The sequence below is a fragment of the Rhinatrema bivittatum genome, chromosome 6, assembly GCF_901001135.1.
Source record: "Rhinatrema bivittatum chromosome 6, aRhiBiv1.1, whole genome shotgun sequence".
NCBI lineage: Eukaryota > Metazoa > Chordata > Amphibia > Gymnophiona > Rhinatrematidae > Rhinatrema > Rhinatrema bivittatum.
Genome location: NC_042620.1, coordinates 193,021,454 through 193,046,873, shown reverse-complemented (window position 1 = coordinate 193,046,873; position 25,420 = coordinate 193,021,454). Strand labels below are relative to the sequence as shown.

Below are 25,420 nucleotides of genomic sequence, written 5' to 3'. Positions count from 1 at the left end.
CAATTTAATTTCCTGTTATGATACCGTCCATTCAATAAAAACTGCCGTGCCGATGCACTCTCTCGGTCCTTTGTCACTGAGGATGTTCCCCATGTTCCACGGCACATTATTGACCCAGCTAAAGTCCTCCTTTCTGCCACATTCACTGTGGCACCTGACAACTTCGACGGAAGATGCTCTGCAGGGCTCATGACTCCCTAACAGCAGGCCACCCGAGACAGTCTAGAACCCTTTCCACTCTCCAACAGTTCTATTGGTGGCCCACCATGAAGAAAGACACACGCCTACATTGAGAGTCTTGCCCTACATGTGGCCGTCATAAGCCCCTGGTGGGTCGTCCTTGGGGACTCCTACAACCTCTTCCTGTGCCCAGCGAGCTGTGGACCGCATATAGCCAAGGACTTTATCATAGACCTTCCTCCTTCAAGTGGCAATAACAAACATGGGTCACTGTGGACAGTTTTTAGAAAATGACTCACTTTGTGGTCCGTCCTTCAGCCCCGGAGCTAGCTAATTTGTTCATCTGCCATGTCTTCTGCCTCCACTGTCTTCCCAGACACATTCTTTCCGATCAGGGAGTACAATTCACCGCCAGGATTTGGAGATCCCTCTGCATAAAGTTTGACATCGCCCTGGATCTCACTTTGGCTTACCATCCCCAAGCCATTGGGCAGACAGAAACAACAAACAGGACATAAAACAGTTCCTTTGAGCTTATGTAAATTCCCGGCAGAATGACTGGTCCGACCTTCTGCCATGGGTGGAGTTTGCGCTGAATTCTCATCAGTCCACGTCTACCAGGTCTTCATCCTTCCAGGTGGTTTATGGACGCCAGCCGCTGCCTCCTCTGCCACTCTCGCTTTCAGTGCCATCCCCAGCGGCATAGGCCACCGCTCAGGAGTTGCATCGACTCTGGAACAACACTAAACAACTCCTTCAGCAAGCCGCCCAAAGATCCAAAAAGTTCTATGATGCTCATCATTGGGAAGCTCCGCAATTTAATCCAGGAGACAAAGTGTGGGCTCAGTACTCAGTTTATCCGTCTTAAACTGCCTTTGGTCTGGTTCGTCCCCAGATACATTGGGCCTTTTCCTGTGCTTTGCCAGCTGGGCCCAGTTACCTACAGTCTTCGTCTGCCTTTATCTCTCAAAATCCACAATGCTTTCCATATCTCACTATTAAAACCTCTGGTACTTTCCAACTTCTCAAAAAACCCACCTGAGCCCCAACCTCTGTCATCAGAGGCGGATGTTACCTATCAAGTGCAAGATGTCATGGACCGTCATAAAGCGTGGAAAAAAGTGGGATATCTCCTCTCGTGGGAGGGCTTTGAGCCCGAAGAAAACAGGCCAAGGATTTAATTAGGCAGTTCCATGCCTCACATCCGAGAAAACCCAAACCCCGGGGGGGGCCCTAAGAGGGGGGTACTATTATGACCGTCAGACGCAGTTAGCTGCGACTGCTATTACTTACGGTGTGTTCTGCCTCTCTCTCTCTCCTTTGGGGAAACTCACGGCTGTGGCCAGCCGCTTCCATCGCTCATTGCTCCATTCCAGAACTCCCCAGGGCAGCGAGGATGCCGCCGACCACCATGTTTCCTCCGGGCCTCCCTAGGTGCACGCGCGCGCTACATGGCCCCTCTTATGGACGCTAGGGCATCGCCCCTTGATGACATCACTAGCCATGGACTCTTAAGCTCCATCGGAGTCTGGCCCTAATCGACTTAGCAACAAGATTCTTCCTTCCTGAATCCTGCTGATCTCTCTATGGACGTTGGTTCCTGGTTGCTGTTCTTCCTGGCGTGAGACACTCTCGGGTATCCGCTCCACGGGGAACCTCCTCCTGTCTCCGGCTATCCGCTCCTCAGAGGGCCCTGTGCCCTGGACTCTTGCCTACCAGCTTCCCTGTGCCTCGGGGTCACTCCCAGAACCTCTCCGCCTTGGGAAGACTCTACATTATTGTACCCTGCCCCATGGGCCACTGCCTTGCTACGCTGCTTCGAGGAAACCTACGGAGCTGTACCCCGCTCTGCGGGCCATTGCCTTACTACTCTACTTTGTGGACATCACCGGAGGTGTACATCGTCCTGCAGGCCATTGCCTCACTACTCTGCTTCGTGAAGATCTACGGAGATGTACCCCGCTCCGCAGGCCATTACCTTTCATTTGTGACTGTGCTGCGCTCTCTGCAACTCGGGGTAGCATGTAGTGTATCTTGGGACTGTGCCGTGCTTCCCCGCTCCTTAGGGTAGCGCCTTGAGTTTCCCTGTGACTTCACCTTGCTCCCTGCTCCTCAGGGTAGCGCCCTGCAGCATCTCAGAAACTGTACCGCACTCCCCCGCTCCTCGGGCATCGCCAGAAACCCCTAGGCTTCCCCGCTCCTCGGGTAAGCCTACGTCATACCTCCCGTGCTGATGCTCTCTGTGGCTCCGCCCCAGGGAATGCTCTCTGCTCTCCTCCTTACTCAGCTTGCATCCCCGTGCCTCGTCTGCCCAGCTCCTCACCACTAGGGGGGACTTATTCTGGCAATTGTATACACATCCCTCTATCTGTACTCTCTGGGCTGTGTCCTAGGCCCAGTGGGGCTCCTCCCCGTGGGTGGTACCATCCCTCACCTCAGGCCAAGGGTCCACTAACCCACGAGTTCTAACAACAACATTATTGCATTATCCTTGGTAGAGGGCCCTTACCCTGAGGTATCAGGTAGAATACCAATTGTATGCATTACCCACTGACTGGCTGAGAACCCTTTTTCCTTCTACAATATTAGGAGGAAGACAACATCTGCTCTGGAGGCAAACCTGGATAGACAGTTCATATGCAGAGATGGAAGTGACTGAGTGAACTACATCCTGCAGGAAGGACCAGAGTAGGCCACTGCAGTATTTATCCTCTGTGTGTGAGGATATGGCAGAAATTAAGGAAAATATGATACTGATGCCAGTAAAAATGGAATGAACAGAGAAAGATCTTGCAAAGTGGAAAAAAGCAGAGCTGCTTACCTGTAACAGGTGTTGTCCAAGGACAGCAGGATGTTAGTCCTCGCTTGGGTTACATCATCAGATGCAGAAAATTTATGTCAAAGTTTCTAGAACTTTGACTAGGCACACTTGGAATGTCCAGCATGCCCTATACCATATGTCCACGCAGAGTTCCTCTCCAGTCTTGTAACATAGAATTAAAATAAAAATAGGAGAAACCCAAATTCGTGAGGTGATGGGTGGGTTTCGTGAGGCCTAATATCCTGCTGTCCTCGGAGAACACCTGTTACAGGTAAGCAACTCTGCTTTTTCCAAGGACAAGCAGGAAGGTAGCCTTCACAAGTGGGTGAATCCATAGCTACGGCTGCTTCCCAACACAAAAGAGGATCAACAGACACCTAACAGGTACCAACAGGCACAACCACACTGCTGCTCTTAGAACAGAAGGAAAGACAGCCTGAACTTTAACAATGGGCCCTAGGTGGGAGAGTTGGGTTCTACACCTCAAACAGGTTCCAAAGGACAGACTGGCCGAACCTATTGTCATGTCGGCCATCCCTATCCAGACAGTAATGAGAAATGAATGTGTGGAGAAAACTCCACGTCACAGCCTTGCAGATCTCCTCCATTGGAACAACTCGCAAGTGGGCCACTGACGCTGTTATGGCTCTGACAGAATGAGCCTTGACATGACCTCCAAGATACAGTTCCGCCTGGGCATAACAGAAGGAGATGCAATCTGCTAGCCAATTCAATAGTGTGTTTGCCAACAGCAATGCCCACCCTATTCTTGTCAAAAGAAATAAAAAGTTAGGTGGATTGTCTATGGGCTTATGTCTGCTCAAGATAGAAAGCTAAAGCTTGCTTGCACTCCAAACTGTGCAGTGCTTGTTAGCCTTGGTGCAAATGTGCCCTGGGAAAGAATATTGGTAGGATGGTTGACTTGTTAAGATGGAAATCTGTAACCACCTTAGTCAGAAACAGAGTGGTATTGAGTACACATCCTATCATGATAAAACTTAGAATAAGATGGATAAGTCAATAAGGCTTGGAGCTCGCTGACCCTGCACACTGAAGTGATTGCCATCAAAAATATGACCTTCCAGGTAAGGTAATTCAGGTCACAGGTGCACACTGGCTCAAAAGGAGCTTTCATCAGCTGAGCTAACACCATGCTGAGGTCCCAAGACACAGCAGGAGGCCTTAGGGAAGGCTTCAATTGAAGCAGGCCCTGCATGAAGCGTACAACTATAGGTTGTACAGAGATGGGCGTACCATATACACCTTGGTGGTATCTGCCAATTGCACCGAGATAAACTTTAATGGAGTTGGTATTTAAGCCAGCCTTCGATAGGTGTAGGAGGTTGTCAAGTAGTTTTTGTGTGGGGCAGAATGGATCTGGGGCCTTCTGCTCACACCATACGGAAAACCTCCTCCATTTCAGTCCATAGGACTTTCAAGGCTTTCTAGAAGCCATCAGGACTAGAAACACATCCTCTGAAAAATCAAACTGCTGCAGGATTAACCTCTCAACATCCAGGTTGTGAGCAACAGGGCCTGCAGGTTGGGATGCTGCAGCCTGTTTTGATCTTGTGTGATGAGATTTGGGGCAGTACCCAGATTGAGCAGTCTCCACATAGATAACTTCCATAGGAGTGGAAATCAGACCTGTCTCGGCCAATGAGGGGCTATGAGAATTATAGACCCCCTGTCCTAGCAAAGCTTCAAGAAAGTCTTCACCACTAAGGGAATCGGAGGATAAGCATACAGAAGACCCATGACCCAATGACAGACAAGGGCGCCCAAGGCTAGTTTTTCAACTGGCCTGTACAAGGGGTATAACCGAGGCACTTTCCTGTTCCAGGGGGACATGAACACATCTATGCCCAGGCTCCCCCAGAGGTGGAATATCCGACTCATTACCCCCTGGTCCACGGACCACTCGTGGGGTCTGAAGGCTTGACTCAGCCTGTCCACTACCATGTTCTCCGTCCCGGCCAGGTATATGGCCCTGACACCATCCCATGGCTCTAGGGCCCAAAACCAGATCTGGACAGCTTTCTGACATGGGAAGTACGATCTCATGCCTCCCTGCTTGACGACATACCACATGGCTACTTGGTTGTTGGTGTGGATCAGGACAACTTTGTTGGACAGCCGATTTCTGAAAGCCCATAGAGTGTACCTGATTGGCCAAAGCTTCAGGAAGTTGATTTGACCAGTGTTCCTGGGCAGACCAGACACCCTGAGTGCTGAGCCCATCTACATGAGCTCCCCACCCCAAGGTGGATGTATTCATGGTTAGGCCAATTTTGATAGGGGGACTTTGGAACAAGATCCCCCGTTCCAGATTTGAAAGTACCCGCAACCAGGACAATGAATCCCAGCTAGACGGGGTGACTCAGATGCAATCCTGGAAGATCTGAGTGGCCTGGCGCCAATGTCACCTCAGGGCCCATTGGGCTCTGCACACATGTAACCATGCCAAAGGAGTGACATGGACAGTTGCGGCCATATGGCCCAACAACCTCATCATGTGCCAAGCTCACACTTGCTGGCTCTTTTGGATCTCTACCGAGATGGTCATCAGGGTGACAGCCCTCTGGCAAAGCAGGAAGGCCTTGGCCTGAGCCATGTCTAGTAGGGCTCCTATGAAGTTCAATTGAAGTGACAGACTAAGAAGGGAATTTGGGTAGTTGAGAATGAACCCTACTGACTCCAACACCCGGTTGGTCAAGCGCATGTACCTGGTGGACCCTGCCTGAGATGTGCTCTTGACCAGCCAATCGTCCAGATATACAAAACATGCACTCCTAGGCTGTGGAGCTACGCCGACACCATGGCTAGGCATTTTGTGAAAACCCGGGAGGGCTGATGCTAGCCTTCCTTCCACACATTAACCGGCGTGGTTAAAAGGTGAGGTGAAAGAGGCAATTTTAGCCAAAAGATCTTCATTCAAAAATTGGAAAAAGGATCCAACAGAAGAAAATAGGATAAAGCATAAGCGTTGGCAAGTTAAATGTAAGACATTGATAAGACAGGCTAAGAAAGAATTTGAAAAGTTGGCCGTAGAAGCAAAAACTCACAATAAAAACTTTTTAAAATATATCCAAAGCAGAAAGCCTGCGAGGGAGTCAGTTAGACCGTTAGATGATCGAGGGATTAAAGGGTGCTTAAAGAAGATAAGGCAATCGTAGAAAGATTAAACGATTTCTTTGCTTCAGTGTTTTAATGAAGAGGATGTTGGGGAGATTCCCGTTCTGGAGAAGGTTTTCATAGGCAATGATTCAGATGGACTGAACCAAATCACGGTGAACCTAGAAGATGTGGTAGGCCTGACTGACAAACTGAAGAATAGTCAATTTGTCAATTGATCTAAGACTAGAGCTGAATACAGCACAATTAAACAAAAAAACTTAAGACATGGTTATATCGGCAAGCCTTTGGCACAGAAAATGATGAAAAATAATAGCAATCACTAATTGGAGCAAGGACAAGCAAACAGTATTCACTAAGTAATGACATGAATGATTAAATGAATGCATGTATGTTTCACTTTTCCTGTAATCTTTTATTTTAAAATTTTAAGATAGTAAGAGTGGAAATACAGTCATTGGAGACATTGTTTGTTTTTAGTTTTGATATTTGTAAAATTGTAATCCGTTCTGATGGTTATATCCAAATAGCGGTATATAAATGTTTTTAAATAAATAAATAAATAAATCACCTGGACCGGATGGTATACACCCCAGGGTTCTGAAGCAACTAAAAAATGAAATTTTAGATTAATTAGTAAAAATGTGTAACCTATCATTAAAATCATCCATTGTACCTGAAGACTGGAGGGAGGCTAATGTAACCCAACCCCAATATTTAAAAAGAGCTCTAGGGGCAATCCGGGAAACTACAGACCTGTTAGCCTGACTTCAGTGCCAGGAAAAATAGTGGCAAGTGTTCTAAACATCAAAATCACAAAACATATAGAAAGACATGGTTTAATGGAACAAAGTCAGCATGGCTTTACCCAAGGCAAGTCTTGCCTCACAAATCGGCTTCATTTTTTTGAAGGAGTTAATAAACATGTAGATAAAGGTGAACTGGTACATGTAGTGTATTTGGATTTTCAGAAGGCATTTGAAAAATTTCCTCATGAGAGGCTCCTAGGAAAAGTAAAAAGTCATGGGATAAGTGGTGATGTCCTTTCATGGATTACAAACTGGCTAATAGACAGGAAACAGAGAGTATGATTAAATGGAGAATTTTCTCAGTGGAGGGGAGTGGGCAGTGGAGTGCCTCAGGGATCTGTACTGGGACTCGTGCTTTTCAATATATTTATAAATGATCTGGAAAGAAATACAACAAGTGAGGTAATCACATTTGCAGGTGATACAAAATTATTCAGAGTAGTTAAATCACAAGCAGATTGTGATAAATTGCAGGAAGACCTTGTGAGACTGGAAAATTGGGCATCCAAATGGCAGATGAAATTTAATGTGGATAAGTGCAAGGTGATGCATATAGTGCAAAATAACCCATGCTATAGTTACACAATGTTAGGTTCCATATTAGGAGCTACCACCCAAGAAAGAGATCTAAGCGTCCTAGTGGATAAGTGGGGATATGATATAGGTCTTTAAAATCATGAGTAGTCTAGAACAGGTAAATGTGAATCGCTGTTGGCATGGGCCTAGCAGGTTCTCCCATGAGGCTATGTCAACCATGCCACAGCCAAGAGCTCATGCACCATGTCATTTAGCTTGGAGAAAAGACAACTAAGGGGAGATATGATAGAGGTCTATAAATAATGAGTGGAGTGGAACAGGTAAATGGGAATCAGTTGTTTACTCTTTCAAAAAGTACAAAGGCTAGGGGACATTCAATGAAGTTAATAGGAGGTACATTTAAGACAAATAGGAGAAAATAGTGGTTAGTGCAGTTAGTGTAGCTGGGTTCAAAAAAGGTTTGGATAAGTTCTTGGAGGAGAAATCCATTAACGCCTATTAATCAAGTTTACTTAGGGAATAGCCACTGCTATTAATTGCATCAGTAGTATGGGATCTTCTTAGTGTTTGAGTAATTGCCAGGTTCTTATGGCCTGGATTGGCCACTGTTGGAAACAGGATACTGGGCTTGATGGACCCTTGGTCTGACCCAGCATGGCAATTTCTTATGTTCTTATGTTCTTTCAGATAATAGAAAGACTAGGAGGCACTCCATGAAGTTATCAAGTAGCGCATTTAAAACTAGTCAGAGAAAATTCTTTCACTCAACGCATAATTAAGCTCTGGAATTTGTTCCCAGAGGATATGGTTAGTGCAGTTAGTGTAGCTGGGTTTAAAAAAGGTTTGGATAAGTTCATGGAGGAGAAGTCATTAACTGCTACTAATCAATTTGTCTTAGAGAATAGCCACTGCTATTACTGGCATAAGTAGCATGGGATCTACTTAGTGATTGGGTATTTGCCAGGTACTTGAAGCCTGGATTGGCCACTGCTGTAAACAGGATACCGGGTCAGATTTTTAAACCTATGCGTGGGTGTAGATTTGGGCACGCAACACGGCACGCACAAATCTACACCCGATTTTATAACATGCGAGCGTAGACGCGCGCATGTTTTAAAATCCAGGGTCGGCGCGTGCAAGGGGGTGCACCTTGCGTGCGCCGAGCCCTAGGGGTGCCCCAGTGGCTTTCCCTGTTCCCTCCCGCCCCTCCCCCCCACCCCCACCCCTTCCCCTACCTAACCCGCTCCCCAGCCCTACATAACATAAGAAAATGCCATACTGGGTCAGACCAAGGGTCCATCAAGCCCAGCATCCTGTTTCCAACAGTGGCCAATCCAGGCCATAAGAACCTGGCAAGTACCCAAAAACTAAGTCTATTCCATGTTACCGTTGCTAGTAATAGCAGTGGCTATTCTCTAAGTGAACTTAATAGCAGGTAATGGACTTCTCCAAGAACTTATCCAATCCTTTTTTAAACACAGCTATACTAACTGCACTAACCACATCCTCTGGCAACAAATTCCAGAGTTTAATTGTGCGTTGAGTAAAAAAGAACTTTCTCCGATTAGTTTTAAATGTGCCCCATGCTAACTTCATGGAATGCCCCCTAGTCTTTCTACTATCCGAAAGAATAAATAACCGATTCACATCTACCCATTCTAGACCTCTCATGATTTTAAACATCTCTATCATATCCCCCCTCAGCCGTCTCTTCTCCAAGCTGAAAAGTCCTAACCTCTTTAGTCTTTCCTCATAGGGGAGTTGTTCCATTCCCCTTATTTTGGTAGCCCTTCTCTGTACCTTCTCCATCGCAATTATATCTTTTTTGAGATGCGGCGACCAGAATTGTACACAGTATTCAAGGTGCGGTCTCACCATGGAGCGATACAGAAGCATTATGACATTTTCCGTTTTATTCACCATTACCTTTCTAATAATTCCCAACATTCTGTTTGCTTTTTTGACTGCCACAGCACACTGAACCGATGATTTCAATGTGTTATCCACTATGACACATAGATCTCTTTCTTGGGTTGTAGCACCTAATATGGAACCCAACATTGTGTAATTATAGCATGGGTTATTTTTCCCTATATGCATCACCTATCCACATTAAATTTCATCTGCCATTTGGATGCCCAATTTTCCAGTCTCACAAGGTCTTCCTGCAATTTATCACAATCTGCTTGTGATTTAACTACTCTGAACAATTTTGTGTTATCTGCAAATGTGATTATCTCACTCGTCGTATTTCTTTCCAGATCATTTATAAATATATTGAAAAGTAAGGGTCCCAATACAGATCCCTGAGGCACTCCACTGTCCACTCCCTTCCACTGAGAAAATTGTCCATTTAATCCTACTCTGTTTCCTGTCTTTTAGCCAGTTTGCAATCCACGAAAGGACATCGCCACCTATCCCATGACTTTTTACTTTTCCTAGAAGCCTCTCATGAGGAACTTTGTCAAACGCCTTTTGAAAATCCAAGTATACTATATCTACCGGTTCACTTTTATCCACATGTTTATTAACTCCTTCAAAAAAGTGAAGCAGATTTGTGAGGCAAGACTTGCCCTGGGTAAAGCCATGCTGACTTTGTTCCACTAAACCATGTCTTTCTATATGTTCTGTGATTTTGATATTTAGAACACTTTCCACTATTTTTCCTAGCCCTGAAGTCAGGCTAACCGGTCTGTAGTTTCCCGGATCGCCCCTGGAGCCCTTTTTAAATATTGGGGTTACATTTGCTATCCTCCAGTCTTCAGGTACAATGGATGATTTTAATGATAAGTTACCAATTTTTAATAATAGGTCTGAAATTTCATTTTTTAGTTCCTTCAGAACTCTGGGGTGTATACCATCCGGTCCAGGTGATTTACTACTCTTCAGTTTGTCAATCAGGTCTACCACATCTTCTAGGTTCACCGTGATTTGATTCAGTCCATCTGAATCATTACCCATGAAAACCTTCTCCATTACGGGTACCTCCCCAACATCCTCTTCAGTAAACACCGAAGCAAAGAAATCATTTAATCTTTCCGCGATGGCCTTATCTTCTCTAAGTGCCCCTTTAACCCCTCGATCATCTAACGGTCCAACTGACTCCCTCACAGGCTTCTGCTTCGGATATATTTAAAAAGGTTTTTACTGTGAGTTTTTGCCTCTACAGCCAACTTCTTTTCAAATTCTCTCTTAGCCTGTCTTATCAATGTCTTACATTTAACTTGCCAACGTTTATGCTATATCCTATTTACTTCTATTGGATCCTTCTTCCAATTTTTGAATGAAGATCTTTTGGCTAAAATAGCTTCTTTCACCTCCCCTTTTAACCATGCCGGTAATCGTTTTGCCTTCTTTCCACCTTTCTTAATGTGTGGAATACATCTGGACTGTGCTTCTAGAATGATATTTTTTAACAATGACCACGCCTCTTGGACATTTTTTACTTTTGTAGCTTCTCCTTTCAGTTATTTTCTAACAATTTTTCTCATTTTATCAAAGTTTCCCTTTTGAAAGTTTAGCACGAGAGCCTTGGATTTGTACACTGTTCCTCTTTCAGTCATTAAATCAAATTTGATCATATCTAAACTCCCCCCCCCCGAAGTTTGTTGACGAAGTTGCATCTGCCTCTGGGCAGGCATAGATTGCGCGCGCCGGCCAAGTGCGCTGTGCCGGAGGCCTCGGTCCCGCCCCGCCCACTCCTCGCCCCTTTTTTCAAGCCCCAGGACATATGCATGTCCCGGGGCTTGTGCGCATCGCTGAGCCTATGCAAAATAGGCTCAGCGCATGCAGGAATGGGTTTTCGGGGTTTCGCGCATAATATACACACGTAACCCTTTGAAAATCCGCCCCACTGAGTTTGATGGACCCTTGGTCTGACCCAGTATGGCGATTTCTTATGTCTGGAGAACTTTGGACAAGATCTTTATATCCAAATTTAGGAAGGCTATAAGTCTGTATGAACCACAATCTAAAGGGTTCTTTCCTTTTTTATGTATTAAAGTGATATTAGTATCTGCCATGTCTCCACAATCCCCCACAGTATTAAAGATACTTACAAGAAAGGGAGCAAGGTCTGGCAAGAACTTTTTATAAAGATCTATGACAGCCATTAGGCCCCGGACTTTCCCTCCCACTGGGAGAGTCTTTACCACTGCCTGAATTTCAAGCAGAGAAACTGGCACCATCAATTGCACCTTCTGGAAATCAGTAAGTTTCGGCAAGTGCAATGGGGCAAGAAACCCCTGAATTTCATTTGAACTACTGTTGCATAGGAGGTGGACCCTTGGGCTGAGGTGGAGTTGACACAACCCATAGGCGAGGACCTATGGGTCCCCACCGTCAGCAGGCGGTGTGGGCTGAAGCTGGAGGCCACTGAAGCTTGACCTATACCAGCTCACGTTCCCCTCGGGTTGAGCCTTCGGGTTCCGGGACCGGCAGGACTTAGGCGGGCCTCAAGGTTGAGTATAGGTATGTCCTATCTTAGATGGGATGTGGAACAGGAACTCAAGCACCAAGGGACAAGAAGGAACTGAAGGTGACTGAGCAAAAGAAGGCCGAAGCCTTAATAGTCCACATCCAGAGGATAGGGACAGAGGCGTCACTATCAAGGTTGAATGAAAGCTGGCAGCACTTGGAAGGTGTAGCAAGCAATGTGGAACTCTGGACTCAAGAAAGTCTGAGGCAAAGTCGTTCGTAGCAATGGTCAAGGCACGGGGAAGGCAGGCATGGTCAGATGTAGTAATGGTCAAGGCATGGAGAAAGCAGGCGTGGTCAGGTGTAGCAATGGTCGAGACACAGAGAAGGCTGGCGTGGTCAGGCATAGCAGTGGTCAGGCTTGGAGAAGGCAAGCGAAATCAGGTGTAGCGGAGGTCAGGCTTGGAAAAGGCAGGCGTGGTCAGGCGTAGTGGAGGTCAGGCTTGGAGAAAGCAGGCAAGGTCAGGCGTAGTGGAGGTCAGAACCAGGTAGTCGATCCAGTAGACAGGACACGATCCAGTAGACAGGACTCGAGGAACAGGAACCAGGAATCACAGGAACAAGACAAGCTCAAGGCAACTAGAACTCGGAAACCAGAACAGGAGACCAAGGCGCTGAGGAGCACTGCCTGAGCTTTTATATGTTGAGGGAACTGACATCAACATCCGGGTCCATGGCCAGGTTCTCGCCGCAGGCCCTTTAAAGGTTTCACTGGTGCACGCGCCTAGGGAGGGGCGCTGCGCCAGCGTCTATCCATGAACCCCGCAGAGAGGCCCGACGGATGGAGGCATCCTGGCTGGAGATCCCGGGAAGCAGAGCAGGGCCGGAGGAGCTGGTGGAAGTCCGAAGTCGAGACTGGTGGCCCACCGCCGCCAGCGACTAGGAGCTGGAGCTTGAAGTTTGTGTAGAGAGGTGAGAGGGCTGCATTGTGGAGCTGCCACAGGCGGCAAGTGTAACAGCTAGCAGAAGCTGTAGCTGTGTAAAGGCTAGTAAAGTAATTAAACTGCTCCTCAATATCCCTAGGTACCGAGGAGATAGCACCAGAGGTTTTTCTGAAAATTAGAACAATCGCTCTATTTGCTTTCCTTCTAACCGCTCTGACCAGAAAAGAGCTAGGCTTGTCACCCATGCTCATAAAATTTGTAATTTAACATACCAGAGTGACCTCTCTATTTTGGTCACCTTGAGAGAAGCTAGGTCCCTCCTATATTGTTCCAATGTTCTCAATATACGCAGAAAGCAGTCTTATGTTGTAGTTCTAATTATTTACAAAGTGCAAGAAGTTCTTTTGCTCAATTTCTATGAAGTTTCGGTACATGGCTAGCATAGAAAATTATTTTGCCACAAAGAAATGCCTTGAAGGTGTCCCATTATAATGCTGGTGAATAATCAGCATCGGGGTTGAAATAATTAAATTCAATGACTGCTTCTTTTAACAGGCTAGAAAAACACCTGTCTCCTAGCAGCGAGTAATTTAAGTCTCCAGGAGAAAGACCTAGGTCTAAAAATGCCACAATCAAGGGTGAGCCCTACAGGATGATGGCCTGAAATTGAACATACCATAATGTCACTCTTTGGAATTCATGAAACAAAGCCAAGGGTATACACAAAATAGTCTATTCTGTTATACATGTGATGTCTAAGGGACTCATACATATAGTCTCGTACTGAAAGATAATGGTGTCTCCATAAATCCATTAGGTTAAAAATAGTTATTAGGTCTCTAATCTCTCTGGCCAAGCCCACCCCTGAGCTAGCCACTGATGATTTATTAATAGTGGGATCTGGGCTAATATTCTAGTCACCCCCTATGCAGAGATGTCCCCAGACTATAAATTTGTCTGTAAGGTTCTTACAGAGCTTCAGCTGATCATCATTAGGTCCACAGAATTGACCAGAATAAATACCATACCCAATAAAGAAAACTAAGTATTACATATCTCCCATCTGGACCTGCATATGAGTGACCAACCTTTAAGGGCAGATGCTTATCTATAAGGGTGCAAACATCCCTACTTTGAGAATTATACAAAGAATAATATATTTGACCTACCCAACCCACCCTTAGCTTTCATGTTTCTGCATTTGTAAACTGTGTTTCCTGCAAAAGTAGAATATGTCTTTATTTTGACATGCAAATTGAAGGATACCTTCCTCATAATTGAAGACATTCCTTACACATTTAGAGATATGTAACGTAATTAACAAAGGCATTGAATTCCAGTGGAATCTGGAATTATTCCCAGGAGTTCTTATAAAGTGCAGAGAAAAATTTGTAGCTTTTTCTGAGTAACACTGTAGCTAACATTATTCCCAAGGAGACAAATTACATATTTAACATTAATGCAGAAATGAAGAGTGAGTTTATGAAGCCGATGGAACTTTAACTAACATCGAGTAATGCATATGCAATAAACCTCATGTGTTAACTGCAAGGTATTGCACGTGCAATAGCTCATAAAGAATATAAATAAGTTTTGCCTTTTTTGTATTTTTCTCCCAAAGCTCCCTTACCCAAAATCGCCCATAAAAATCCTTCAATCAATACCCCAACACCCCAACCATCTCAAAAATCCAAGCCAACAACCCCTAACCTAACCCACCCACTCATTCAGCACACAGAGAAAAGTATGATATCTCCCAATACAGGAACCTTTGAGATCACATGCAATCTGCAGCTTAAAACCAATGCAGGTTAATACAAACCCAATGATCCACACTATTGTCCTGCCTGAGCCCTCAAACGGGCCCCATATAATAGAGACCTATATCCTTCTTGAATATTTATTTATAGAAGCATCCTCAGGACCGAGAGGTAAGGTCAACCTTGGAGATTAAGATTTTGTCCTGAAACTCACACATGCTCACGCACAGTTCCCATACTCTTGAATTCATAAAACATAATAATAATAATAGCCATCTACACAATAAACAGTATTAAGAAAATATAAATAAAAAAATAGGGTAAAATACACTGCCTTTTTCCCCAAACAGGGTGAACGACTCTGTTACCAAATTTCCTGGTTTGCCTACTAACAAACAGAAAATAAAGAGTACTGTACAGGTATAAACTGACCCATACCTTCCCACTGTGAAAAAGAAAATAGACTGCTCCCTTTGTAAGCCCATGCATCTAAAGAGGGGTGGCATGCAGGCCTCTTAGCCATGTGAACTGAAACCAGTTAAATGGAGATCTTTCAAAACAATAGGGAGACTTCAGCAAACTCATCCACATCAAGGAGAATAATTCAGTTTGGTACCATCCTCTACCACAAGGTAGACTCCAGATAGGCTTACAGTCTGTGCATAAACTGCAGAGTACTAAAAATATGACAGCACAAATCAAAGATGGCAGCTTTAAAGCTGTTATCCAAAGACAAAGTTCAAACTATGAACCAAAAAACTCAAAGCAAAAAAGATATAGAAACATCCCTGGAAACATGAATAGGACTTCCACTCAGAGTATATGGACCAGCTGCTGTCCCCAGAAACCGTAACTGAATTAAACTATCTTGAATCAGTTAATCAGTCAATGCAGGGCCCAGGGTGTTCTTTTTAATCCCATCAAGCAGCTTTTCAGCACCATGGTCATCCACATCTACATTAATTGTACCACTGACCACCACCTGCAATTTAGCCAGATACAATTATAGCGTAGCATAGTACACCCAGATCAATCTGGTTTTGTTAAAGGTTGGCTATCTACGATCAATACCTGGCGGGTGTTCAATATTATTTATCTTGCCAAAGCGCTAGGGAAAACTGGGCTAATTACTTCTCTGGACATGGAAAAGGCCCTTGACCGCATGCATATCTGTACACTGTCCTGCATCATTTGAAATTGCCAGAGCATTTCTTGCAATGGATACAGGCTATGAAACACCCCAGGCCCAACTCCTTATAAATGGCATCTTGTCCTCGTGGTTCCCTAGCACGTGGTACTAGACAGGGTTGCCCTCTTTCCCCTTGCAATTGTGCTCATATTAGGCAGAATGTGGACTTTCAGGGCTTTCAATTTGGATCAGTCATGCACTCTATTTCTTTATATATGGATAATATACTTCTCTTTCTCTCCAACCCTCGCATTTCTGGTCCAGCTTTGATGACCATTCATACCGCCTTTAGTGCCATCTATGGTTATAAACTTAATTTCACTAACTCAGAGATTTTGCTTTGGGTCCCTGTACGGTGATTCCACCATGTTTGCAGGACTTTAGGGTGGTTCAGAATGGTTTCTCTTATTTGGGGATTTTTATTCTTCTCAGTCTTTCTGAACTCTTTTCCCAAAATTATGACGTGCTTTTAGTTTTTACCAAATCCAAATTACATAAATGGGCCAATTTGCCACTCTCATGGGCCAGGCGCATTAATTTGGTCAAGATGGTCATTTTACTGAAGTTTTTGTATTTATTTCAACATATTCCTTTCAACATCCCAGCCAAGATTTTTGATTCTCTCCATAGCATTATCTCTTGTTTTATCTGGAACTCTCGTTGCCCCTGTATTTGGCTGCACCAATTGTGGCTTCCCAAGCGACAGGGCAGGATGGTTCTCCCTAATTTTCAATTTTATTATTGGGCTGCCAGGCTTCTTGCTCTTAAAGTTTGGTTATGGCATGTTGGAGCAGTCTGGTGCCCTCTTGAACAATTGCAATCTGATGTAGCGGACCTATCCATGCTGCCTTTTCTGCCGCTCGACTCCCCAATTCGTCGCAGAGTCTCTAGACTTAACCCTATTAAAGCGTATACTCACTATTTGGCAACAGATTACGCTACACTTGCGCTTGAATGCAGAGCCTCTCTCCCGCCTTGCTCCTATTTATGGGAATTGCTTTAGTCTCTGGCCATACATTCTCTCCTGTTTTCAAGGAATGGAGAAAGATTGGTCTCTGCCATCTGATACAAATTTGGGATGATGGGAAATTTCAAACTTTTGAGGAGTTAAGTTCTGAATATGATCTCCCTGCTTCCTCTCATGCTATCTTCAACTTCGTGCTGCTCTCTCCTCTGTTTTTGATTTGCAAGCACAACTCCCAAAACCTCCTAGTCTCTATTTGTATTTGTCTGACCCTGACGCTTTGGGGAAGGGTATTTCTCTCTTATATAAAGGCATACCCCAGGGAAGCCTGGGCACTGTAACCTCTCATTCTTTAATTGATAGCTGGAATTTCAATTTAGATACTGCTTATACAACCCAAACTTGGAAATGGATCTGGACTAATGCTCACCACAGCTCTATTTGCCAGCGCCGAATAGAACTAATGATCCATTTGTTACATAGGACGCATCATTCTCCAGTTTATTTTGCAAACATATCTTTCTGATAGTTCCCAATGCTGGCGGGGCTATGGTGAGTGGGGGACTTATATCCATATGTGGTGGCATTGTATAGGAATCCAATTCTTCTGGGAGAAGGTTGCTAATGAATTGGTGGATATTTTGCAATTACCTGTTCATTTATCCCCGTGACTGGGTCTACTGGGAAGATGGGATGATTCCTTAGTTCCCTGTAAAAATAGATATTTGGTGGGTCATCTTTTATTAGCTGCCCGATTTACCATAGCTACCTTTTGGAAACATACTCCTTGTATTGATCACTGGAGGAAACAGGTGCATACTACTGCAGATTTAGGAAAACTCAGGTATAGTCTTAGACATGAGAAATTTAAATACAATGTTATTTGGGAGCCCTAATATAAATATTTAGCTGCCCATCTGTTTGTGGCCTAACTCACTACAATGCTCGATTTTCTAATTGATGTTTTCATCTGTGTTCTACCTTGTGTTCTAATTTAAGCTGATTTTTTCAAATTTTTTTTATTTTTAGTTTTTTAGTTTTTAAAGGCGCCTGGATTTACATGGTTATACAACATTATTATTCTGCTTTCACTATTGTGACTTAGATGTGCTGGATCCTTCCTTTATTCATTGTTCTTCTGCCATAAGTACACAATTCTTTGTACTAACTGTAAAAATGTAAATAGAGTTGTTTTAAAAAAAAAAAGAACACTAGCTCTAGTACAGGAGACAGAGCAAGAGCAGAGAGGCTATTTTTTTTTTTAATAACTTTTCACACAGCTTTCAATACCACTCTTTCAACCATGCATACTAATTTGTCTAATCTCCTCGAGAAGTATATACTGAAGGTGGAATCCAGTCACAGATGACAGGAAAGAGGGAAGGACTGAGGGAGTAGAGAGTAATATGAAATACTGATTTAGATATACAGAAAGCCCTTGGTCTTTAGACACAATTGATTCAGGATTATCTGGGTAAAAGTAGCTACCGGGCCTTTGTGCTGGAACCAATCCCTCAAATATAACATTGTTTCCTATGAGTAATGTGATTTCAATTTAAGACATGATTTTCAGGAACCAATTTAGACTTAAATCCAAGGACTTCCTGTATCTACATTACAGAATCTCTCTCATCCCAGATCCCACATCAAGCTTGACAACATTTATTTGACTAAAGTAATGGGAAAGTATTTCAAATCTATAGGAAGCAGACATAAAAATAGGGTGATTCAGGGCTGGTTCTAGGCTAATCCACACCCTGTACAAAAACTAAAATTGCCATTAGCTGCAACCTTGCCCTTACCTTCTATATGTGCTGTGGCTCAGCCTTACCATCACGAAAGCAGTACTGGGGACCCAGCACTTCTAAATACTGCTTCCTTCCACATCATCTCTCTCCCTCTGCCACGTGGGAGAGAGATGCACCTGCAGCAGGAAGCAGCATTTAGAAGCACCAGGTCCCCAGCGCTGCTCTCTTGTTGGCAAAGCAGCAGCAACAGCACTTCTTAGTCCTGCAAGTCCTATCAGAAGAGGGATCATAGTGCTTGACACCCTGTGTGACCACACATGTCGTACACCCAAAAACCTGACCCTGCAGTGTTCAATTCATTTGGTAGACAGACAGACAAAAAGATAGTGAAAATTAATGAATTAAGTTAGTGATGGATTGTACATACGATAGGAGGTGCACAGCATCAGCATGCTGTTTGATGTAGTGCTGTCGATATTTGGAGAAGGCATGGAGCATCTGCATTGGATCAGGGCTAATGAGAATACGGTCCCTGTCTGTCCATGTTTCCACAGCAACCAAAACCACCCTGGTGTTGAGCTGCTCCTTGTATATCTGGGGATAGAAACAGGACAGGCATAGGAGTAGAACACTCAGTCAAACATGCACAGTTAGTCAGTCAGTTTCAGCAGGACAAAAGGATTCAAACAGGAAACAACTTCTCCACTTTGGATCATGCAGAACCATTCCTTCTTTCTGTTTATCCTATACCTTCTCTCTCATCTCCCCTTCCACCATCCTTCAGTCCTCATTTAGATTTTGGTTTTTTTTATAATTTGATATTTATTATATTTATATTCTATGAATCAGCTGAAACCTCCCCTGTTAAAAGTAGGCAGTGAGATTTAGTTGGGTTTTATTTTTTTGACTATTTTAATTATTTATTGAATTGATTTATATAATTTGTATTTAATTTGTATTTATAAATTGTATTTAATATGCTGTATTTAATTTGTATTAATGCAATATGTGTTTATGAAATTGTATTTCTATATGGCCAATCCTATGAAAAGGTGGGAATGTAAGTGTAAGATTAGATTAAATGGGAAAACAATTATCTGTTATGCTTTATAGGTTTTACTGAATCTATGCTTCCAAACCTAGCAGTTTCAGTTGCTGTTAACAGCAATTACCTCAAGAAAGAATCAATACAGTATGCCCACAAAGCTACTATCCCATGAAAGATATAATAAATTACACAGTCAATGGAAGGGAGCACAATCATCCCCTTCAATCATCTGGAATTTTCATTTCATTCTTTAAGTTATAATATAACTAGCTCAAGGTTATAATATAGCTCAAAATATAGGAGTTGGGTATATGGTGTATATCGTTTCATAGTAGCACATAATTTTCAACCATTCTAAATGGCTGAAAAATATAACGTGCTTTCTTAAAAAAAAAACCCCACCTGATTAGACACTTATATGTGTAACATCAAGCTAGGTGGAGAGAACATTGCACAAATCTCATCTTTGAGTGAGTTTTCTCACTCCGAAGGTCGTCAAATCTTCACAAGAGACCACTGTTCTGTTTGTACGTCTCACTTTGAATGTCAAAGTGGCCCCTAACCCCTTACACTAATACCTAAACCTCATCTCGAGTTACTAGGTGGGCCTCCCATAGAGATATAAATACCTATCTAGGGCAAGAGGGCATTATGGCTAGTCTCTCTCTCTCTCTCTCCCCCCCCCCAGATGGCTAGGCTGGTGCTCCGGGAGCTTCAAACCTACTAGAAAAGGCCTTTGAGGAGACATTGTGAAATGCACTAACACCTTACCATCCCGTAACACAAGCTATCACACGGCTTAACGCTACTGAAAACATTGTAGCTAAAATCGGCATTAAAGCCGTGCAATAGGACTTCGCAAAATTGTAAACCCAGCCCACTCCTGCCTCTAACTCCTCCTCTTTTCGGATTTGCATCACACCATACGATATAGTGCTATCGCATGCGTTAAAGGTGTTTTCGCATGCGTAAATGGGGCTTTTCGCATGCGATAAGCCCTTAACGCATGCGAAAACTCCTTAGCGCATTTTGATAAATGAGGGGGTTAGGTTGGCAAGTTTGTAACAGCTCTTATGCTCCCAAATCTTCGGCATCTTAGTAGAAACACATGGTGCAGGTGACTCATGCAGGGAAAACACCAAGTAGATCTAATCATTGAAGATCTGTCATTTTATCAATATGCCACACAATAATTCAATTCTATCAATCATCTTTGGTAATCCAACACCTTTGAGAATAATTGTCTTCCTTGATTTATCTGCAAATCTGATGCAGCCGAGCCAGATTCAGACTGTCACAACTTGGGCACTTGTTTCTATTAATAGATAGATATAAATTACCCGTCTACCCTTTTGAATTTTTTTAAGTCACATAACATTAATTTTAAAGAGACTTCCACAGCAAGATTCATACAGAAAGGCATAATTTGTTTAACTCTTTTGAAACTAAAACCCATTACACCATTAATGGAGACCAACTTCTGTGTATTACTATTATAAAATCCTGTTTCCAAAAGCATTCTAACCAGTGGTTCTCAACAGGTGTGTCAGGACACAATGGTGAGTCACCAGGTCCTGGGAGGTATGTCGCAGGGCCAGTAGGAAGTGGCTAGCCCCTCATCAGCCCAGGTGGGAGTCAGCTGACATCTTTATCGAGCCTGACAGGTTACTCATTTCCTTCTCCTCTTTCTGGCCCAGTGGGAGCATGTTTCCTCCTTTACGTAGATCAGAGTGACATCTCCAACTCTTGCACTTCCCGGCCCAACAGGATACCAACTTTATCTTCCCTTGCTGAGCCTGCAAGTGATTCTGCTGATGCTCTCTTCACCCAATAGGGAGGAGGGGGGAAGGAGGTTGGGGGTGCTGGGCAGGGAGAGCCGAGCAGGGGAGAAAGCAGAGTTGCTTACTTGTAACAGGTGCTCTCCCAATACAGCAGGATGTAGCCCTCACATGTGGGTGATGTCATCAGACGGAGCCCTGATACGGAATACTTTTGTCAAAGTTTCTAGAACTTTGACTGGCACACTGAGCATGCCCACTATGCCATAATCCCTGTGTGCAAGGGCCCAGGCCCAGATCTGCGCGGCTTCTTGGCAGAGCAGATAAAAACCTGTTCCTCCTTGTTTGTTTAGGTACCACATTGCAACTATGTTGTCTGTCTGTATGAGAACAGTTTTGTGTGAAAGGCAGTCCTTGAACGCATATAGAGCATAACATATGGCTTGAAGCTCTAGGAAATTGATCTGAAATGTTACTTCGAGTTGAGTCCAAGTCTCTTGAGTTTGAAGGTTGTTCACATGAGCTCCCCAACCCAAGTTGGATGCGTCCGTGGTTAAGGTCACTTGAGGATCTGGTTGCTGGAAGTGTAGACCAGTCTGCAAGTTGGCTTTCTTTGTTCACCAGAGTGACAGATGCAGCTGGTTGGTTACATGGATCTGGAATGAAAGAGGTTGAGTGGCTTGGAGCCACTGAGATTTCAAAGTCCATTGAGTTATTCTCATGGCTAACCTGGCCATAGGAGTGACCTGTACTGTGGAATCCTTGTGGCCCAGCAACATGAGGAATTGATGGGCTGAGGCTGTTGTGTGTGCACAGAGATGTAGCCAACTTTGAGAGAATGTCTGCTGGGCAGGAAGGCCTTTGCGACTGTGGTGTCCAAATCTGCTTAGATGAAAGTAAGGAGGTGAGATGGATCCAAGTGGGATTTCTGATAATTTATCAGAAATCCTAGTGAGTGTAGGAGGTTCGTAGTGAGCTTTAGAGAGTCGAGAGCACTTTCTTTCGATCGACTCTTTATTAGCCAGTCGTCCAGGTAAGAAAACACGTGGATGGTGTTTCTGCGGAGATGTGCGGCATCACTGCTAGGCATTTTGTGAACACTCAAGGCGCTGAGGCCAGACCGAATGGCAGAACTCGGTATTGAAAATGGCTGTGACCCACTATGAAGCGCAGGTATTTGCGGTGATGTGGGAATATAGCGATATGTGCGAATGTGTCCTGAAGGTCCAGAGAACATAGCCAATCTCCTTGCTGTAGTAGGGGAAGCATGGTGCCGAGAGTCACCATCCTGAATTTTTCTTTTTGAAGAAATTTGTTGAGATTGTGGAGGTCTAAGATGGGGCGGAAACCGCCCGATTTTTTTGGAATCAGAAAATAACCTGAGTAGAACCCTGTGCCTCTCTGCACCAAGAGGAAGGCTTCTACAGCCCTGGTTTGCAGAAGGGTGGAAAGTTCTGACTCTAGAAGCAATGTGTGGTCTTTTCGGGCCCATAGAGGTATGGGTGGAGAGTCCAGGGGTACTGTGAGGAAATGTAAACGGTATCCCTGCGCTATGATGGATATTACCCACTGATCTGTTGTTATGAGGCGCCAATTGTGTTGGAAGTGGTGCAGACTGCTTCCCACAGGTATTCCTGGGCTGCTGTTCTCTAGAAACGCATCAAAATCCAGAGGCTGGACCAGCTTGTGGGGCTGGTTGTACTCTGGGTGCTTTGGGCCGGCATGTATGTCCCCCTTTGAGGGGCTCTGGCTGGTCTCACTCAAGATGCAGGAGGATAGTACTTGCGTGAGAGGTAGAATGGTCTTCTAAGGTTCCCTTCTCATGCTTTTGCGAGATGAGGAGGGAGTATCCATAGTGACTGTAGACAATTGACGTAGGGTCTCGTGGTGGTCCTTCAACTGAGCCACTGGGTCTTTGTATTTTATCTCCGAAGAGATTGTCTCCAAACTGGGTCACGTAGGTTTTTAGTGAGACCATACTTATCTCAAAGTTTTCACTGTTAATTATCTATTGGTTGGAGTTACCTGTTTTCTATCTTTGTTGCACGTTCTCTTTGTAAGAGGCTAACACGACACAGAAATTAACCAGTTGAGGAGGAGATGCTTTCTCGGGCACACACCAAGGAAGAGGAAAGGAATGGAGGTAGTGGTCCCCTGGAGCAAATTTGAGTGCATGTCTGAAGTATGTGGGGGTGAATAAGACTGACTATGGTAGTAAATGAGGATGAATGTGTGGGTCAGGATGAATTCAGTACTGACTGGGGTTTGGAACAACTATGTATTCAAACTATTATTGGCATAACAATCTAATCTCTAACAAATGCTGTGTGGCCTAGGCTGGGAGATCCCTGGGAAATATACTGTGATATTCCACACTCTGTGGAGTGTGATTGCTATACATTGGTTTTAGATAAGCATGGAACAGGTTAAAATGACAACACTAAATGTAGATGGGATTCATTTGCCTGTGAAGCGTAAAAGGCTGCTGAACATGTTTCAAAGGATAAAATTGTAGATTGTATTCTTACAGGAGATACACTTGATGGCCTCAGAACATGCCAAATTAAAATGTGATTGGGTTGGCCATTGTTTTTATTCTTCTTTCTCCTGCTAACAGCAAGCTGTAGCAATTTTAATTCACAAGTATTTGCTATTTCAACTTGACTGTCACTTTCAAGATGATGAGAGCAGGTACTTCTTGGTACTAGTTTCATTACACAACCAAAAAATAGCCCTATGCAACTTATACGCCCCAAATACATATTCTCATGATTTTTGGTAGCGATAATGAATAAAATGTTAGCTTTCCCAGAATATGTTTTAGTGGTTGGAGGAGACTAACACAGTAAAAAAAATAGGAGCAAGGATTGTAAGCCTGGCAAAGAAGACAGGAAATATGGGAAAAGGAGTGAATTTTCTTTGTAGAGAACTGGGGCTGCTTGATATCTAGAGGGTCCTACATTTTGGGGAAATCAAAGTTCCTTACTTGTAACAGGTGTTCTTCTAGGTCAGCAGGATGTTAGCATTCACGTGGGAGTAATCATCAGATGGAGCTCGGCACGGAAAACGTCTGTCAAAGTTTCTAGAACTTTGGCACACTGAGCATGACCAGTATGCCACTATACACATGGGGTCTCTCTTCAGTCTCATAAATAGATTACAAAAAAATAAAATAAACAGGAGAACCCAAGTCTGCGGGGTGGGAGGCAGGTTTCCTGAGGACTAACATCCTGTTGACCTAGAAGAATACCTGTTACAAGTAAGCAATTTTGCTTTCTCCTAGGACAAGTAGGATGGTAGTCCTCACATGTGGGTGAATCCCTAGCTACAAGCTGGCCCTGAAAAATAATGGGACCAACAGTCACCAAACAGGTGCCAACGGGCACAACAACAGAGGTGGTTTTGTTATCAGCGGGGACAGCCTGAACCCAAACCAGGGGCCTTAGGTAGGAAGAGTTGGGTTCACAGCTGAAAAAGGTTCCTGAGGACAGATTGGCCGAATCTGCTATCCAGGCAGCCGTCTCTGTCCAGGCAATAATGAGCTGCAAAGGTGTGGAGAGAACTCTGTGTTGCAGCCCTGCAGATCTCCCCCATGGGGACTGCACGCAGATGGGTCACAGAAGTTGCCATGACCCTAACTGAGTGAGACGTGATGTGGCCCCCCAGTTGCAGACCCGCCTAGTCTTAGTAGAAGGAGATGCAGTCTGCTAGCCAGGTGGAAAGAGTCTGCTTAGCCACAGCCATCCGCAGCTGCTTGGAGTCAAAAGAGAGAAATAGATGGGTGGAGTGCCTATGGCCTGTCATACGGTCCAGCTAGAAGGCCAAAGCTCTCTTACAATCGACAGTATGCAGCACCCTTTCCCGTTGGTTGGAATGAGGCCTAGGGAAGAAAGTGGGCAGAACGATGGATTGGTTAAGATGGAAATCTGTTACCACCTTCAGCAGGAATTTAGGGTGTGTGCACAGAACCACTGCCATGGAAAAACCTCATACAAGGCGGATACGTCACGAAGATATGCAACTCACTGACTCTGCCTGCCGATGTGACTGCTACCAAGGTCAAATACTTGAGAGTAAAGGAGCGCAGTGGT

The 25,420-nt window shown here is 44.3% G+C and overlaps 1 protein-coding gene across 1 annotated transcript in view; it reads right to left on the bottom strand.

Annotated features, from left to right (window-relative positions):
* The window catches only part of ADAM23 (ADAM metallopeptidase domain 23), a 600,522-nt gene that overhangs the window by 313,906 nt on the left and 261,196 nt on the right, over window positions 1-25,420 (bottom strand). Inside the window, 1 exon segment of the mRNA XM_029606344.1 lies at window positions 18,931-19,097. Coding sequence (XP_029462204.1) covers window positions 18,931-19,097 — 167 coding nt within the window.